Source organism: Hydra vulgaris, chromosome 12 (genome assembly GCF_038396675.1).
Source record: "Hydra vulgaris chromosome 12, alternate assembly HydraT2T_AEP".
In the NCBI taxonomy this organism is placed as follows: domain Eukaryota; kingdom Metazoa; phylum Cnidaria; class Hydrozoa; order Anthoathecata; family Hydridae; genus Hydra; species Hydra vulgaris.
The window spans coordinates 72,457,828-72,476,640 of NC_088931.1; the positions used below are offsets into that span (position 1 = coordinate 72,457,828).

Sequence of the window (18,813 nt, forward strand, 5' to 3'; positions counted from 1 at the left end):
TAGTATTAAAACTTTATTTTAGATTTTTATCTAATCGCTCTATCGCTGCTATTAAAACTTTAATCGCTGCTATTAAAACTTTATTTTAGATTTTTTTTTCCAACATGGTGTACAAGGCATCTTTAGTTTGCAAATGCATTTTTTCATATATTTTAAAAAATATATATGTATAAGTGTTAAAGAACTTTGCGAGTAAGTATAAAAAACTTTTTTATAATCAATAATTTATATTGAAATTAAACTAACTATAATGAATTAAACTTTAATTATAGTTGTTAATCAATTTCAATATTTTTCATTTCTGTTTTTAATAAGGAAAAGTTCATAGCTTTAATAAGTAGAGTATTTTGCAATACAAGTGTTTATTTTAATTTTTAAGTTAAAATTACTAGCAAATAATCTAAATAAGCCACCATTATTTAAATAGGACATTTAAAAGTATCAGCAAAATGATTTATTTGAAAGACTATCTAAATATTTGAAACAAGCAAGATTTTAACTTCATCAGATTTATGATCTCATATTAGAGTTCTTTGAGGATCTAGAAACAATTTTTATTCACATTTCTACCAATTTTGATTTTGTTGAGGACCAGTGTGCGTGTGCGGAACTCATATACATACGTACATTTACATATACATACGTATACGTACATGTACGATCACGTATTTATTCTATATACCATATTTACTTTTTTAACATAACTAATATTGCAACGTCACAGTCTTTATAAGATAAAAATATCCATTTCAATTATTATGTTAGATATTTTAATAAAAATATTAAAAACTAAAAGGAATTATATATATATATATATATATATATATATATATATATATATATATATATATATATATATATATATATATATATATATATACATATATATATATATATATATATATATAAAGGGTTTCCTATAAATAATAGTTTATATTGCTCTAAACATCAGACCATTTTATTAGTTATAAAACGGTAAATACAGTAATACTATATACATATTAAATTGCATAAATGAAAAGGTTGTCTGATAAAGTTGTTAGCATCATCAGAGAAACAAATGAAGCAGCCGCAACTTATTCAAAAAAAGAGGACGATCAACGATCAACTTTTTTAGATATTCCACTTCTCAAAACAAGTTCTTCAACATCTCTCTTAGAAAACAATCCACGGCTAAACGTTTATACGCCGGATGTCCCCCATCAAAGTAGTTTATATTTAAACCCGCTCTTTTCTTGTACGCAAGACAATAATAATATTTGTACCCGTGAAAATAAAAGGCATCTTTTATGTGAAAGTAATAGACAGTTAAATAATCCAGAGCAGCTGACTGATACGGATACCGATTCAGAAGTTGAAGTTTTAAAGTCTTTTAAATTTTCTTCAAGAAGAAATACATATTCAAAATTGATTAACGAAAAAATTGAATATTTTCAAAGAAAACAATCACTTTCATTGATTAAAAATGCCGCAAAAAAAAAACTAAAAGAGATTGCAGAAGAACGTCTCAACGCTAAAGAGATATTTTCTCGCTACATAGAAGCCTCAACCTTGCATGGATATGCTTATGTATGTTCAGATACATTTTACATACGTAGAGTTTTGTGGGCAGTTTTAATGTTACTAGGTGGAATTTATTTTGTTTTCAAGTTAAAGGTTGGAATAATAGAATACTTTCAATACCCCTTTAGCACATTATCAACTGAAGATTTTCCCGAAGTTCTCACTTTCCCAGCAATTAGTATTTGTCCAATAAACAATTTTAACATTAGTAGAGTGCAAAATAGCATTTTAAAACGACTATATGATGCTAATCGGCTCCCGTTGGATAAAAATTGGATTGATCCAGGATTTGATATACCTGGAAACGAGCTTGCCGATATTTTAAAAAAGAGTTCATTGCAAATTGATAAAATGCATTTCTATTGCGATTGGATAAGTAGAAACACTACTCATCCCTTAATAGGCCCCAATCCCTGTGGAATTGAAAACTTCACGGAATACTTTAATTTCAAAGATCAACTTTGCTTTACGCTCAACTCAGGTAAAAAAGGTTTTAGTCTGTTGTCAGTAGACCACGAAGGTTTAACATACGGATACGAGCTTGGACTTGATGTACATACCAATGAAATAATTAGTAGCTACCCTTACAATGGCATTAAATTAATTATACATAACCAACAGGAATCTCCGGTTATGAGTGATGGGTTTGTGATATCACCTGGTGATAGAACATTCATAAAAATGGCAACGGTCGAGGTATGTAATATAGATAGCTGTTATATAAGTATTTTTGTAATTAAATATAAAATAACACTTTAATAAAAATAAAAATTTCTAACTTAAAAACTTTTTTAATTTAAATAATAAATGCTTTTTTAATAATTATCTTGTTTATGTCTACTTCTAAAAATATTTATTTGATATTATTTATTTTATTTGGCAGAAATATTTGTTCGCTTTTTTATCTAAATAAAAGTTAGGAAACACCCCTAATTAAAGCTTGTGATACAAAACAATAGTAGTGTTTTTTTTTTTTTTGATTAACACAATCAAAATTATATTGAAAAAAAAAGTTATAATGAAAGCATTATAATAAAAAAAAAATCCTATCATTTTATGAAATTGTCATTTGAATACCAATATAATCATCAAAAGATTTTGAGTCTGTAATGGTTTATGTTTCTCATCTTATCTACAGGCTATGAAGTGAATTATATGATCCAGATATTTTAGGTAAAAATTTAACGCTAGTTTATAGTGTACATAATAGCGTTGTACACTTGAAGTGTGATGAGTCTAAACTGCAACACACAACAAACAAACATCATAAAAGTTGTTATTTAAAATTTTTTTTTTTGAATTGATTGGCACTGACTGCATCTATTGCTTTTTGTTTAAGATTGTTTCAGTCGTTTACCATTCAATTGGTGAAAAAACAGGACGTATAAATGTCGTTTTGTATTTCCTGTATATTTCCTGTATATTTCCTGTATATTGCCTTCTCAGTTTACTATTGTGGCCACTAGCTTTATAGTCTTCAGCTAGTATTGCGGGTTGCTGTGAAAATGTATGATAACATATCCTTTCAAATATTCAAACATTTGTATTCGAACACCCGTTTTTTTTTTTTTTCTTTTTCTGTTTTCCAACAAGAGTAAAAGCAACTTTTTAATCTCTCTTCATAACTGTTCTAGTAGCATTTCAATAACATTTCACAAAAGCATAAAATTTGAATTCTAGTAAATTTCAATAGTAGTTTTTTTTTTAATTCTATGTTGGACACTCTTTAGTTTATCTTCATCATTCTGCCGATGAGAATTCCGGATGGGAGCTGCGCATTCCAAAACTTATTGCTCGAAGAAAAATAGTAGCGTTTCTTCGTAGTTTGGTAGGGATAATGATTTATCTTATTGATTTTCGCAATAGCTTTGTAATATTTATTTTATATAAATTCTTTTTTAGATCTTTTGCATACTTAGTTCTTATTTTGAAACAAAATCTACTCCAGAAACTGATGATCTTCTATATACTTCAAAAAGACCTATGGCCTAGACCTAAGAAATTCTTTATTCAAATTTATTTAATAAAGCTGAGCTCAATATAAACAGCATATATTTATATATCTGCGGTCATTAGTCTATTTAAGATAAGTGCAAAATAGGTCATTTTAAAATAAGTATGCAGTTTTGTTATATTTCGTTAGATCTTTCATTCGGTCAAACTATGATTGTTGTTGTTTATAAAAAATTTTTTATTTTTATGAAAAATAATTTATTTTTTATTATTATTAATAAATTTTCAAACTCTTCTCCTGCAAAATGTCATATTTGCACTTATCATAAATTGACCAATAACCATAGATATAATTATTATATAATTAAATAATGTTATATTAATGTATAGTATATATATAATATATAGTATATATATAAAATATAATATATAGTATATATATATATATTAAAAAAAAGCTTAAATTTTACGTTTTATTGTTCAATTATGCTAGAACAGTGCAATGTTATAATTTTAATGTTGAAAGGTAAAGAAAGTATAACTCCGCGTTATACTTTCTTTACCTTTCAACGTTAAAACGTCAATATTACTTATTATCTTTGCAGTATCTTGGACTAAATGGAAACGCTTTTACAATTTTAAATATTATTAATTGAAGTTTGAATAAAACCTTTGGATAAAACCATACGCGACTTAAGATAGTCTGACAGAAGACTGTTGTAAATCCAGGGAAACAAATCTGTAGTGTGGACTAGTTACTTACTTATCAGTTCACCAACAACGAAATGCAGGTGGTGGCTTTTTTGTTATACCTTAATGAAGATCAAAATTCATCTAAAAAAATTAAATATTAAGGGAAATTTTCAGTTTATTTTAAAATAGTATCATGTAAAGTTTTAAAAAAGAATAAAAATAGGTTTAGACCTTTTTCGTTTGTTTGTTTGAGGAGGATGAAAGCGGTTTATTTAAAAGTTATGACTTTTTAATTTAAGAGCTATGACTTGGTTATAACTTTTAATATCAAAATAATCATTTAAAAACACTTTTCTTTACCTAATTTGATTTTTCTTTACCTAACTTGATTTAAATTCTTCACAGAGTCTCTTCTCTTCAAGTAATCAAATATGATAAGAACAGTTGCTCCCTGAATATTACTTAGTCCTAAAGAGTTTTTAAACTTATTTCCGAGATAAATTTTTCTTCAATTAAAAGAATAGGGATTTGCGGACCTTTTAATTTGTTCAACGACAAACAGTCTATTTATTTTACCCGTGTTTTATTTTTAATTGCAACCTTGATTTTACCTTGCTTTAACGTTAGTTTTTTTTTTCAATACTTTTGAGCATTAAAGTTCGGTATATTATGTATTTTAATATGAAAAATAAAATTTACATCCAGGCTTTTCTGCTTTAATTAAATAGTTTATAAATGAACTTAAAAATTCTGTTCATTGCCACTCTTTCTTCTTTAACAACTGTCATTCTTGTTCCTGTTAAAAAAAATAAAGTAAACAGGCTAAAGCTCTATTATTGTTGTGAAATTGTTTATTATAAGGTATTTTTAAAGATCCTAAGCAACACAAAAATATTTGTAAAGTGTTTTTAACTACTGCAGTAGTTAATAAAAACATTCATAAAGTATGTTAATAAATTTTCTTGCATTATACTACATGGCAGTTTTCTACGCAGAGAAGCTTGCGTGATATTGTGAATCTAAATTTTATTTACCGTAATTTTTTAAAATATATTTTCTTAATAAATTATTTTACAAAAAAGACTTGAGAAGGAGTGGTACAAGAGTTCCTGTGCAGAGCCCAAAGTTGTTTGTGTACATAATACATTAATAAAAAAAGTGTTATTTTTAAAATCCAAGACAAGCAAAAGCTATGAATGGAAACCATAATGTTAATGTTATCACATTTTGAATAATATTAACTCAGGCTGTAATGGATTTCCTCACAACGTGACGATCATATTGCTCTTTAAAACTACTCAATCCTGGATCATCAATGATTTGCCCTGGCAAAGATTTACCTTAATTACTATAATACAGCCACAAGATCTAAATGGATTTGTAGATTAGTGGGGGGTTTGATAAAAAAATGTTTTAACGTTTAAAAGTTGTAGCGTTGTTAAGTAGATATCTACACCCTCCCAATAAATAGCATTATTTACATGGTTGCCATTTCAAAATAATAGTTTTTTGTTTTGCTAATATTTAAACATTTTATATGTTGTTGTTATAGTTAGATATTGCACAAAAAGTTCATCTTTTTTTTTCTTCTACATGGGGATAACAGGGGAGACTATCTCCATGTTTAAAAACTTACTAAAAATCTCAAAAATGAAAATTAAGAATTTAATGAATTAGAAAAATTAAAAAAATGTACTTAAAAAACGTTTTTAAAATTATTTAAAAAAAATTAACGGAGGCACTAAAAAAATATAGAACGTAACTAAGGATTTATTTGAAAAAGATTTTTACAAAAGAAACCAAAAAAAACTTTTAAATAGTGGAAACCAGTTTTTGACCGAAACATAACATTGTAAACTAGCTGTTTAAAAACAAAGCTTAGAATGTTATTTTTTTAGGAAATTCAATTATTGTTCTGCAATTTTACATCTGAAAATCAGAGGTGTATGGGTGCATTACGATAAAAATAAAAAATAAATAAAATAAAAAAGCATTTAACAAAGATATGCTAACACACCCATGCGCATTATTTATTGTAAAGTTAACTCTCCATGCTTCTCCAACGCTTAAGTTTTTCAAAACATTAAGTTTAAAACAATCAAACTCTGAAGTTAACCTAAATTAGGCCCTCAGTTAACCTAAATTAGGCCCTCAGTTAACCTAAATTAGGCCCTCAGTTAACCTAAATTAGGCCCTCAGTTAACCTAAATTAGGCCTGTCTCATTTAATGAATAATGAAAAAATAAAAAAATAAAAGAATAGTTTTATTCAACAATTGATCACTACTAAAATGTTGATTATACATAATCTTTATTAATCATACTAAAAAATCGACAAGCTGAATAAACTCAAATAAAGTACAATCGAGCATATCTCTCCATTAAATAAGTGAAAAAAACTGCCATATTAAAATCATTTGTCACAATTTTCTTTAATAGTAGACATAAGTTAGCTTTATTGTTTAATGATTCAGCATTAAACACCGCTTTTTTTTATCGGGGATTTGATTAGTTTCTTAACGGTCTTCTTATCGTAAACTATTTCTTCTAGTGGGTCTTTTGTCTTCTAGTAAATGATTTTTTGTAATACTTTAATGGCACTATTATTATATATTTTTTTTTTTGGCGAGTACTAACTTTTGGAATAAACTTCTGTTACTGAAATAATTGGTTATTTGAAATAAATTTGCTGTTGCTGGTGGCACTACTTATTATGAAGAGTTGAGATTTTGTGTCAGAACCTGATTAACATCTTGAGCAGGGGCGATTCTACAGTGGTGTGGGGTGTGTGAGCACCCCTCCCCTAAAGAAAGCAATTTACAAGTTTTAGTCGGTTTTTTAAAGAATATAGTCGGATAGTCGGGCATTTGACATATTTTAGTCAATTAATTTTAAGAGGACCTTTCATTTTGTGTTTTAGAAATCAGTTGGTACTTTTTAAGGATTTTCCTCCCTCTAATTGCCCCAGAACTTGAGTTACAATTTCTGAGAATATAAAACTAAATGATTTCTGAGAAAACTTAATAAGCTGATTCTCATCTCGAGCGAGTTTATAACTGGTTAATTAATAAATGTTTTTTCTGGCTTGTGATGTAGTTTTTTATTTAACTTTAAATTCAGTTGAGTACCAGATGAAGCATTTGATTGTCTGTAAAAACATCTCAATTGACTAGTGCAATGTTAATCTTCCTAAAGTCTAAATTAAAGAAGATGGTGTCCACGAGTAACTATTTTTAAACAATTCGGATTTTTGCATTATTGCAACTTGTCTATGATGATTTCTTAGCCAGTTTTCAACCACTTGTATATAAACCTAAAAGCGGAAGTCTAAGGCTACATTGCGGTGGAATATACACTAAGTCAACATTGTACATTCATAGCGGGCATGCGTTGTCCGAGAGACATCCTTCGGACAACTTGAGGACGTCTGGGTATCCGTGAGTTGTTTGACGGACGTCCCCCTGATTACACGTACCCACTGGGTTGTATAGATTCCACATTATATAGAACATACATTGATTGAATTTAACTGGATGGTTCAAGTCAAATAAAGTATCATTTAATATAAGTAAAACCAAAATTTTTCATAGACTCCACGAAAAAAAATTATTTCATCATTATTTCATTAAAACTTCCCTATTTATGTATTGATAGTTCTAATATAAAAAGGTAGCACTTGTGCGCGTTCTTAGGAGTATTTCTCGACAAAAATCTTGCATAGCGAGAACACATAAGTATAATAGAAAACAAAATATCAATAAATATTAGCTTATTATATAAAGCTAAAAGGGTTTTAAGTCAAAACTGTTTAAAAAACATATAGTATTCTTTTATTCACAGCTACCTTAATTATGAGAACATTGTTTGATACAGCATAAATAGTTTTAACGCCCTTTAAAGATTTAATTAATAAACTAAATATACTCAATGTTTATCAACTAAACATTTATCAGATACTCACTTTTATGTACAAAATTGATAATAAAAAGACATCTTTTATATTTAATACCCTTTTTACCAAAATAAATCATGTTTACTCTACTAGATTTTCAAATCAGAACTACATTTAACCCAAAACTTATTATACGACCACCAAATTCTCTATTGCAAATAGAGGACCCAAATTATGGAATTCTAAACTTAATAACGGCATCAATACTACTACTTCTTTTCACAAATTTAAAATAAAACTCAAACAAAAACTTCTCACATTTAACAATGATTTTAATTATTTCTAAATAATTTTGAAAATCTCTCTTTTATTTATTAACTTAAATATTTTATTTTATGTATATATTTTTTTATAAACATATATTTTCTTTTCTTTTAATTTTATTTATATTTTATTTTACATTAGTTTTTTATTTATTTTTTCCCTTATGCGAGCCACCTGCCTAGTTTGTTTTTTTCTGTTCATGTTATTATTAACTTAAACAGTGTAAAAATAACTCGTAATAATTATAAGTTACTTTAACAGATATAATAGAATAGTTCTCTTTATAACTTTGGGTTAGCTTGCTTTAAAAAGTGCTTGAACCAAGTAACAAATATACCGCTTTGCATCCAACCCAATGGATGACAAATTGAATCAGTACACATTAGTGAACTTGTGGAAATAAAAAAGGTAGCACAAAGTTGTATTCTTTTGCACACTAAACTTTCCAAGTGCACACAAGACGTGTTTATTTTTTGCTATCAAGTATAGTACATTTTAGAGCATTTTATTCACAGTTTAAAACTTTAAAAAACATATGCTTTATTGCTTTAAATCATTTATTACAGGCTTTAAATTAATTACATATTTTGCCATATATAGTTCAACACACAAAGTATAATGATACATTAATAAAAATGTTGTTAAAAATTTTAATACACAAAGTGTAAAATGCTTTATACAATATATTTGATATTATATTCAGTCAACTGCAAAGTATTCATTCAAATAATAATTTATAAACACTAATTATATTGTTGGATGCTCATAACTAATAAACTTAGAGTGTGTTGTACATTTTTGTAATGGTGCAACTAGAATAAATATTATAAATAAAAAAATTATTATTATGATAAAACAAGACAATTTATTACATTATATTATATGGCAGCAATTTCCGTAGTATCTAAAATTTGTAATGATGTAATACAAAAAAAAAATAATACAAACGAAAAAAACAAATTTTGTTTTAAAACTTTGAAGTATAATATTTTAAATTACTAAATTTTTTTTAGTTAAGAACTATAAACTACAATTTTTACTACTTCATTCATAATGTTGCCTTGTGTTAGTTTTCCAAAATGTCTTTATTTAAATTCATTAACATCCTAACATCCGAATTGTAAAGTTTTTGCAGTTTTTTTTTAAAGCAATAAAGCATATGTTTTTTAAAGTTTTAAACTGTAAATAAAATGTTCTAAAATGTACTATACTTGATAGCAAAAACAAAAAACAATGAATCTAGAAGATTTTAATAATAAATTTTTATTTTGCAAAACTTAATCTCCACTAACAGAGGCTTACAAGAGAACTTTTTTATGTGTACTTTTCACCTTAATTATTTTGTAGTAAATGCTTACATCATATTTGATGTAAGCATTTACTACAAAAGTTTGTTTTATATTTTAGTGATTAATTAAAATGCCAAAAAAATCATTTTCTTTTCATCATAAACATATTTGACTCATCAGCAATGACATCATTTTTAAAGTACAGTAATGAAGACTCTTATCTATCTGGTAGCAAAGATATCTGAATTGGCATGGTGTTAAAAACTTATTTAGAAGTCAAAATAGTTATTCTTTTGATATATTCTTATTCTTTTATTCATTGTATCACTAACCTTGATCTGGTTTTAAGATCCTTGATTGAAATAACAATTCATTCTCCAATAAAGTACCAAAAATGTGCATAATATTAAGTTCAAAAGAAATAGATCATTTGATCTAATGCTTTACTGAACCCAAAAACAAAAAAATCTTGTTCATTAACAACCTCTAAAATAAGTTTATTGAAAATGATTTTTTATGAGAAAAATTAAAAGCTAAGATTAATAAATACTGTTCAATAAGATTGTAAAGAGACTATGCAAGAACCGTAAGGAACGTAATTAAAAAAGAAGTTATATTGCGCATAATAAATATGTATATGTATATATATATATATATATATATATATATATATATATATATATATATATATATATATATATATATATATTTAATCTATTAAAAATGGTCATTTTATTATTTTAAGTATTTAAGCATTCATTTTGGTCTGTAATTTTTTTGTGTCATTGTGTTTCTTTGGCAGGTAAACCCTGTTTTTGGCATATTAAGAAATAACTTCCTAGCTTAAAAAAAGTTTAAACCTTTGCTCGTTAACATCAATGTCAATTGTTGAATGTTTTGCAAACAGTTGCCAGTAGTTGGACTGTACAAACAATGATATCCTAAATAATGCACTATATAAAGCATACGGGAAGGCAATTAGGTTTTGAAAAAATAGTTATATCTTAAATAAGATCCAAGGTCTTAAAATAAGATAGAACTATTTTTATTTACTTTATCTTAAATAAGATAATAGGTCTTAAAATAAATAAGTTTTTAATTATAAAAAACACTAAAAGGCGAAGTTTTTCATTTTCAACCTCTAGCTCATGTAAATCTACTGTAAAGTTTTATAAAAGTTAAAAGAAAAATGATACCTGTTTAATTATAAACTGTACTGGTAATCCTTGTTTGCAGAAAAAAAGCTTACAACCACCTTATTCAACTGAATGTGGCAGTGTAGAGTTAAAGTATCATTCTGTTTACAATCGGAAAGCATGTTTACTTGAGTTGCTAACTGAGTATTTAGGATTAAAATGTGGATGTCGCAGTCTATATATGCCAGGTATTTTTTTATGAGATTTTTGTACAAAAGGTATATGTTATTTTATATGCCAATGCAAAGTATAATATGTTATGTTATACTTTTGTATCAACTGTTTTAATTCTAAACTATTTCATAAAAAATGTTCTAATTTTAGAAAAACAAGCAATAATAGTAAAAAAGACAAACACTCTTTACTTAACATACTCAAGAAAGTAATATCCAATATACTTTAGATCAATAAAAATACCAATAAAAACAATTATATTTTAATAGATTTTAGATCTCTTTATCGAGCTTGCCACTTTCTTACTCTGGATTCTATTCTCTATCTCTATAAATCTCAAATCCGGCCTTGTATGGAATACTGTTGCCATATCTGGGGCGGATCTTCTAATGATGCCCTTTTTCTTTTAGACAAGGTGCAAAAACGCATTGTAAACATAGTTGGACCTGCTCTTGCAGCCAACCTTCAACCATTATCACATCGTCGTAATGTTGCTTCTCTTTCTCTTTTCTACAAATACTATAATGGGCACTGCTCTAAAGAGCTAGCATCTCTTGTGCTATCTACTAAAATTCATTCTCGTGTTACTCGTCATTCAATTAAGTGTCATCCTTTTTCTGTGACTGTTCCTTAGTGCTCCAAAAACGCTTATTCGTCTAGTTTTTTTCCTCAAACATCAGTTCTTTGGAATTCGCTTCCTTCATCTTGCTTTCCTGATTCATATAATTTGCAATCTTTTAAATTGTCCACCAATCGTTATCTTGCTCTACAATCTTCATCTTTTCTCTTACAGTAACTTCCAACTTTAATTAGTGGCTGCTTGCAGCCTTGTTGGAAGCGAAGATGTTTTAAAAAAAAAAAAAAAAAAAAGATACTCTGTGCATTAATAAATATAGTCTCAAAATCCACCATCACAATAAATCTTTCACCATCACATTAAATCTTTGTCAGTAAGCTAGATAATATATTGGTTATAGTTAAATATCCTTTTCCAGAATTACATTTACAAAAAAAACCATGCTATGCCCGTAAAAAGTTTTGAAACTGCAAAAGTTTCTCAAAACTTATCTCAAGACTTAACTTCCATGTCAACTAAGTATTTAATTTACACAAGTGGAAAAATTTGCAATAATATTTTTGAAAGTATATATTGTGGTATATGCTGGTGTAACTAGGAATGTTAAAACAACCATTCTGTTTTCACAAAAGTAATTGATGGTATCTAATTTACCTGGCTTTCATAATTATCAATAAAGAGTAAGGCTGGAACCACTTTTAAACATCTAAGAAGTTTTTTTAAATGTGTTATAAAACCATTAAAAATAACAGCCCCGTGATAAAGCAATTATTATAAATTTTTTCATAATCAATTCAATCATGTGGCTGTCCTACTTGTTTTATTCCACACAATACTATAATTTATTAGATTTATCATTCTTTTTTACAGCAACTCATTTCACATCATGTAAAACTTTTATTTTTTTAAATATTTTTTAAAAATTTACCTTGGCTAGCATTTTTTGATTTTGGTTGTTTGAAGATTGTTAAGTCTATTTAATCAATATTTAATAGACTTCCTTCAACCAACCAAAATCGAAAAATGCTAGTCCAGCTAAATTTTATAATATTTTATAATTTTGTAATATTGTTTCATATCTTTATCAATAACAAAACAGTAAAATTATAATAAATAAGCATCTAAATCTCCAAGTTCTTTGTAATGAACTGAAGCAGAGTGTTTAACCTTTCATAATTTTTTGTAACTATTTTTTTGTGTTAATAAATAAGAATCTTCCATAATTTTTTTCCATAACATAAAACTTGTTTTTTGTAATTTTCATAATTGTATATTCATTTGTAAATTTATAATCTACGAAAGTTTACAAATGTATTTTTTTGCTTTTAAAAAAACTTTAAGCTTTTCTATTCGTAATTACTGTAAAAATTTTTCAAGTATAATTAGTTAAAATAAGTTTTTAATTTTTTTGTTTTGTTTTAATTTTTATTGTTTATTGCTTGTTTCAATTTAATTTCTTTTGTTTTGATTATGATTAATATTGTGCTCTTATTTTTTATAAAAACTTATTATAAAAAGTGTTCTAGACTAAAGCACTTTTTACAGACTTAATTCAATTTTTTACTTTTTTAGTTTAAAAAGAGGGCAATATTAATTTAAGTTAACAATTTAGCGCACTGATCACTGAAGCACAGTGAATCAAAATCGTATTTTGTAGAGACTGTACTGTCTAAAGCTAAATTGTTAGTTGTGATCTTTTGGTTGTGAATTGTGACTTGTATATAGTAACTTTATATAAAATATATTATATATTGTAATTTTATATATAAAATCAATGCAAAATAATGTGATAAATGAAAAATACAAGCCTTTCTATATCAGCTGAATGAAATAACTATAAAAGACTGATATAATTATATGATATAATTGAAATATTTAATGTAATTATATGATATACTAATGTAATTATATAGCATAGTATAATTGACAGCAGACTGACATAATTATATGGATATAGTTACATCAGTCAGCTGATATAGGAAGACTTGTATTTCTCATTTAATTATTTCATTTTGATTTGATTATTTTTTATGATAAATTATAAAATAATTGCAATTAATTACTAAAGGTTATGTACCATTTTTAATTAAGAAGCAGAATTAAGAATTAAAACACAAAATATAGAAATTTCTTAAAATTTAGTGAACTCCAAAAAAAGAAGCCTTAAACATCAATTTTATTTTGATATATCCTATATTTGTGGAAAAGAGATAGGTTGTTTTAAATCTACAGCAAGTAGTATAAGAGAGAAATTTAAGAATTTATATATTTTTTTTTATATCAAAAAAATATTTTATTACCATCAAAATACTTTATCACCATCAGGTTAAATTATTTCTAACCACATGTGCTCAATATTTTCCTTTTCATAGGTAGAAGCTCTACACATTTTTTTACTTGTTCTTAAATCAAATTAAATTAAAAATGAAGAATGAAGGTTATGGTTAGTTTATATTTGTTGCAACAACTGGATTTGCTGAGGACTGAGTAGTAAACATTCTAAGTAAAGGAAGTAAGAGGAAAGAAGAAAATAGAGGTTTAAGTGAAGCACAAATGGAAGGGATCCTGATGTACTTGAGAGTACAGCAATTTATAGAGGAAGCTGTAATAACAATAAGATATTAATTTTGATAAATATAATAAATAGTATAAGTCACATTATAGTGGTACAAAAGTGTATCTGATATATATTTGTAGTCACCTACAAAATATTAAATGATAAGATATGAGATGCCTGCAAGAAAAATCCATGCAAAAAAATCTGCTCATTATTTATTTTTGCTTTGTTATTTTAAATGTTAAAGCTATTTATAAAAACAAAGAATGATATTCTAAAGATTGATGGAGGAAAGTATTCCAAGAATCTAATTTTTTTTTTTCAACATTTTTGATTCCAACAAGACTGCAAGCAACCACTATTAGAGTGGAAGTTACTGGAAGAGAAAAGATGAAGATTGTAGAGCAAGATAATGATTGACAGATGACTTAAAAGATTGCAAATTTTATGAACCAGGAAAGCAAAATAAAGGAAGTGAATTCCAAAGAACTGATGTTCAAGAAAAAAAACTAGGGGAATAAGAGCTTTTGGAGCATTCAGGAACAATCACAAAAAAGGTTGAGACCTAACTGATTGAAGAGAAACACGAGAATGAATTTTAGTAGATGGCACAAGAGACGCTAGCTCTTTAAAGCAATGCCCATTATAGTATTTGTAGAAAAGAGAAAGAGAAGCAACATTACAACAACGTGATAATGGTTGGAGGTTGGCTGCAAGAGCAGGTTACAACTAGGTTACAATGCATTTTTGCACCTTGTCGAAAAGAGTAAGGGCATCATTAGAAGATCTGCCCTAGATATGGCAACAGTATTCCATACAAGGCTGGATTTGAGATTTATAGAGATAAAGAATAGAATCTGTAGTAAGAAAGTGTCAAGCTCAAAAAAGTGAACCTTAGCAGATGCTAATTTTGCAATAGATTTGAAAGATTGGAAGTAAGAGATGAAGGGTAGATGACTTACTGGAAAAGAGAAGTTGCAGTCTTCTCCGTTACTGGAAAGTTACTGGAAAAGAAAAGATGCAGTCTTCTCTGTTTTGCGAGTGCTTTTGCGCTTTTTCAGTTTTGCGCTCGCCCACACGCCCTCTAATACTACAGCTGGCGCTTTTTTAAGCGCTCCCCAAAAGCGTGTTTTTAAATTGCAATAAATCTTTTTTCTTAATCAAGTTCTAATTAAAGAGGTACAAAAAACAAATATTTTTAAAAATCACATACGCCAAACTAATAATTACTGTCTGGCTAGCGCTTTTTTTGTATGCTGGCAGTAAATTTCAAATGGAGAAGACTTAAGATAAAGTTTATAGAGCAAGATAACGATATACAGATGACATAAAAGATTGCAAATTATATGAATCAGGAAAGCAACATGAAGGAAGCGAATTCCAATGAATGGATGTTCGAGGAAAAAAACTAGACGAATAAGAGTTTTTGGAGCACTTAGGAATACTGACAGAAAAAGGATGAGATTTAATTGAATGATGAGTAATATGAGAATGAATTTTAGTTGATGACACAAGAGACACTTGCTCTTTAGAACAGTGCAGGTTATAGTATTTGTAGAAAAGAGAAAGAGAAGCAACATTAAGACAATGTGACATTCTTGGTCAAGAAGTGGGAGCATTTAGTCATTTTGAGAACATTTCAAAAAACAAAAAAAAACGCAAAAAAGATTAATTGGACCAATGAGAGACAATTACAACAAAAAATTAACTAGGAAAAGAAAATAAATTTAACGCGAAAAAACTTAAAGCAAAATAAATTACATTTAGAACAAATATTTTCGAAACATTGCTCTTTTATAATTTTTTTATAAAATTAACGACATTTTTTATATAAAGTAACATCTCGATTGCTTAATAAGGAAACAAATATTCTTTTATTTATCAAAGACTATAATATAATTTTTATTTATATACTTGTGTCTTATTTCCAGTGCTGGATTAAGAATGGTTGGGGTTAGAGGGGGCTATAGTCCTGAACCCTGCAATGTTAGGGGCCGAAATAGTCAAGAAGGCCTTTTTTTTTTAGTCATTTTTACGCTGTGGCACATAAAAAAAGCCTCAAAAATCAAAATAGCCCCTGGCTCCGCAAAGTCCAAAAAGATTCTAATAAAACTAATGCTAGCTTTAATTTTATTTAAGCTAAATTATTTTATAAATAAAAAAGTTAATTTTTTTATAACTATTTTATGCTTCACGTAGTTTAATAAGTTTAACATATTTGAAACAATTCTTCTTAGTAAGATGAACAAATGAAATAATTAAGTAACTGTAGAATTAAATTAACTAGATAGAAATCGACTAAAAAGGTTAAAAGTACTTTGAAGAGGAAGCGGAACTGCTTCACAATACCGCTGACGATGTTTAGTGATTTAATTTTAATTAGTATTTAAAACAGAAAAAAGTAACTTTAAGTATAACGAGTTTGTAAGACCGAAGTGAAAATAATTAGAATAAGTAAAGCAATATCTAAGAACTTAAAAACTTTTCTTTCTTGAGGGAAAGAATCAGTTATCAGGTACATGGAAGAAAATGGATTAATTATGTTTGTGTTGTAAATCAATATTGTCTAATGTTGGTTATAGCTCCTTAACTTCTAGTTTTGTTGAGTTCTCTCCTTATGGGATGCGTTATTGCTGTTTGCCCACTCTGTAATTTGTACACAACAAAACAGTTTTCCAGTTTTATCGCTTAGATTTAGTTTTTATGCATGTTTGTGTTTAGTAACCAGAAACTTCTCGTATGTTTGTTTCATTATTTGTTTTATTAACTTGGATGATTATTAATAATTTCATTGAAAACACAATTATTGTTGAAAGTCTTTTGTTTACAAAACAAATCGTAAAAATTGATTTAAAAGATTACATTAGAATAAAAAACAGATAAACAAAATTACATTTACATAAAAAATACTTACTTTTTAAATAAAAAATAAGAATACACTAATAAAATCTATAATATTTAATAAACTTTCAAAATTTTGACAATTTAAAAAATATATATTTAGAACATTTATTTTTGTAAACAAATAATAATGGTTTAAAAGATTTATTGCTTTGCAGATATGGCTCCGAGAATGAGTCACAAAATAATAGTTTGTTTGATAATATATACTTAAAACAATTTATGCCAGAAATCTCAAAACTTAGCAAATCTTGAATAATACAATTTTTAAAACATTTCAACAAAATACTCTAGAACTTTATTTTGCTTAGTCAGCATATTTTTTGAAACAATAGAATTAGTTTGTTTGTATATTTGGCAGGTTTTTAGAGTTTGCAAATGTTTTTTCTATTCTTCCGCACCAAGATGTTTTGAGAAAAGTTTATGTATGTTTTCATGTATGTCCATAAAACAAAAAGTTTTTGTTTCACGTTAACTTAAATGATCTCAAAATGACTAAAAAATCTGTCAGTTTTTCGCAACTAAATATTATTTTCGTGGTCAGTAATGGAGAGCAATTGCTCCTGGAGGTTGGCTGTAAGAGCAGGTCCAACTGTTTACAATGGGTTTTTGTACCTTGTCTAAAAGAGAAAAGGCATCATTGGAAGATCCGCTCTAGATATGGCAACAGTACTGCATACAAGGACGGATTTGAAATAAAGAATATAATCTGAAGTAAGAAAGTATCGAGCATGATAAATAGATGCAACCTAGGCAGATCCTAATTTTGCAATGAATTTGATATATGGTTTCCAAGAAAGATCGGAAGTAAGAGTTAATCCTAGAAGATGAAAGGTAAATGACTTGTCAAGTACATCACGTTCTTAAATATAGGAAGAAAATTATTGCGGTAATGATTGGCTGAAAAAAATTGTGTTTTATCTGAATTAAAGTTCATCAGCCACTGTGAGCCCCATGCTGTAGCAGAAGTGAGGTACTTTTCAAGATCAAATGCCCCCTCCAAGTGATCAGAGAGTGTTGGCTTCTTTTCAAGACAAGAATAAAGGATAGTTTCATCAGCAAACAGTACCACCTTAGATGTGAGAATATCTGGAAGATCGTTAATGTAAATTAAAAAGAATATAGGCCCAAAGATTGAACCTTGAGGAACCCCTGAAGTTACAGGATATGAAGAAGAGTGCAGTCCATTGAGGACAAGTTTTATACTATGATTGGAAAGGAATCTTATAGATTTTCCCTGATATACCTTAAGAAGAAAGCAAATGGAGAAGATCAGCATGCCAAACTTTATCAAAAACTTTAGAAATGTCAAGAGCGATAGCCTTAACCTCTCGACCTCTGTCTAATGTATGATAAAACCTCTCAGTTATTACTGTTAGCAAATCGGCTGTAGAATGAGAAGATCAAAATCCATATTGATGATCAGAAAGTTATTAGATTCAAGATGAGTGTTTGTTAATTAAAGATTCAACAACCTTGTATATGATAGGAAAAAGACTAATGGGACGGTATTTAGATGAGTCAGATCACTCTCTAGAATTTTTGAAAATAGGGATAACAGATGCCGCTTTCCAACAAGCCAGAAAACAAGACTCTGATAAGCACATGCTGAATAGTTTTGAGAGTATAAACGACAGCTCCAGAGAACACTTCTGCAAGACTACAACAGGTATGTTGTCCGGACCACAAGCTGTA

At 27.5% G+C, this 18,813-nt stretch overlaps 1 protein-coding gene across 2 annotated transcripts in view; it reads left to right on the plus strand.

Annotated features, from left to right (window-relative positions):
• The first annotated feature begins 931 nt into the window (after window positions 1–931).
• The window catches only part of LOC101239437 (amiloride-sensitive sodium channel subunit alpha), a 36,543-nt gene continuing 18,661 nt past the window's right edge, over window positions 932–18,813 (plus strand). For both annotated transcript variants that reach the window (XM_065814349.1, XM_065814350.1), the window contains exons 1-2: window positions 932–2,259; window positions 10,950–11,097. In XM_065814349.1, coding sequence (XP_065670421.1) covers window positions 1,015–2,259; window positions 10,950–11,097 — 1,393 coding nt within the window. In that variant the 5' untranslated portion in view covers window positions 932–1,014. The remainder of the gene's footprint in view (window positions 2,260–10,949; window positions 11,098–18,813) is intronic.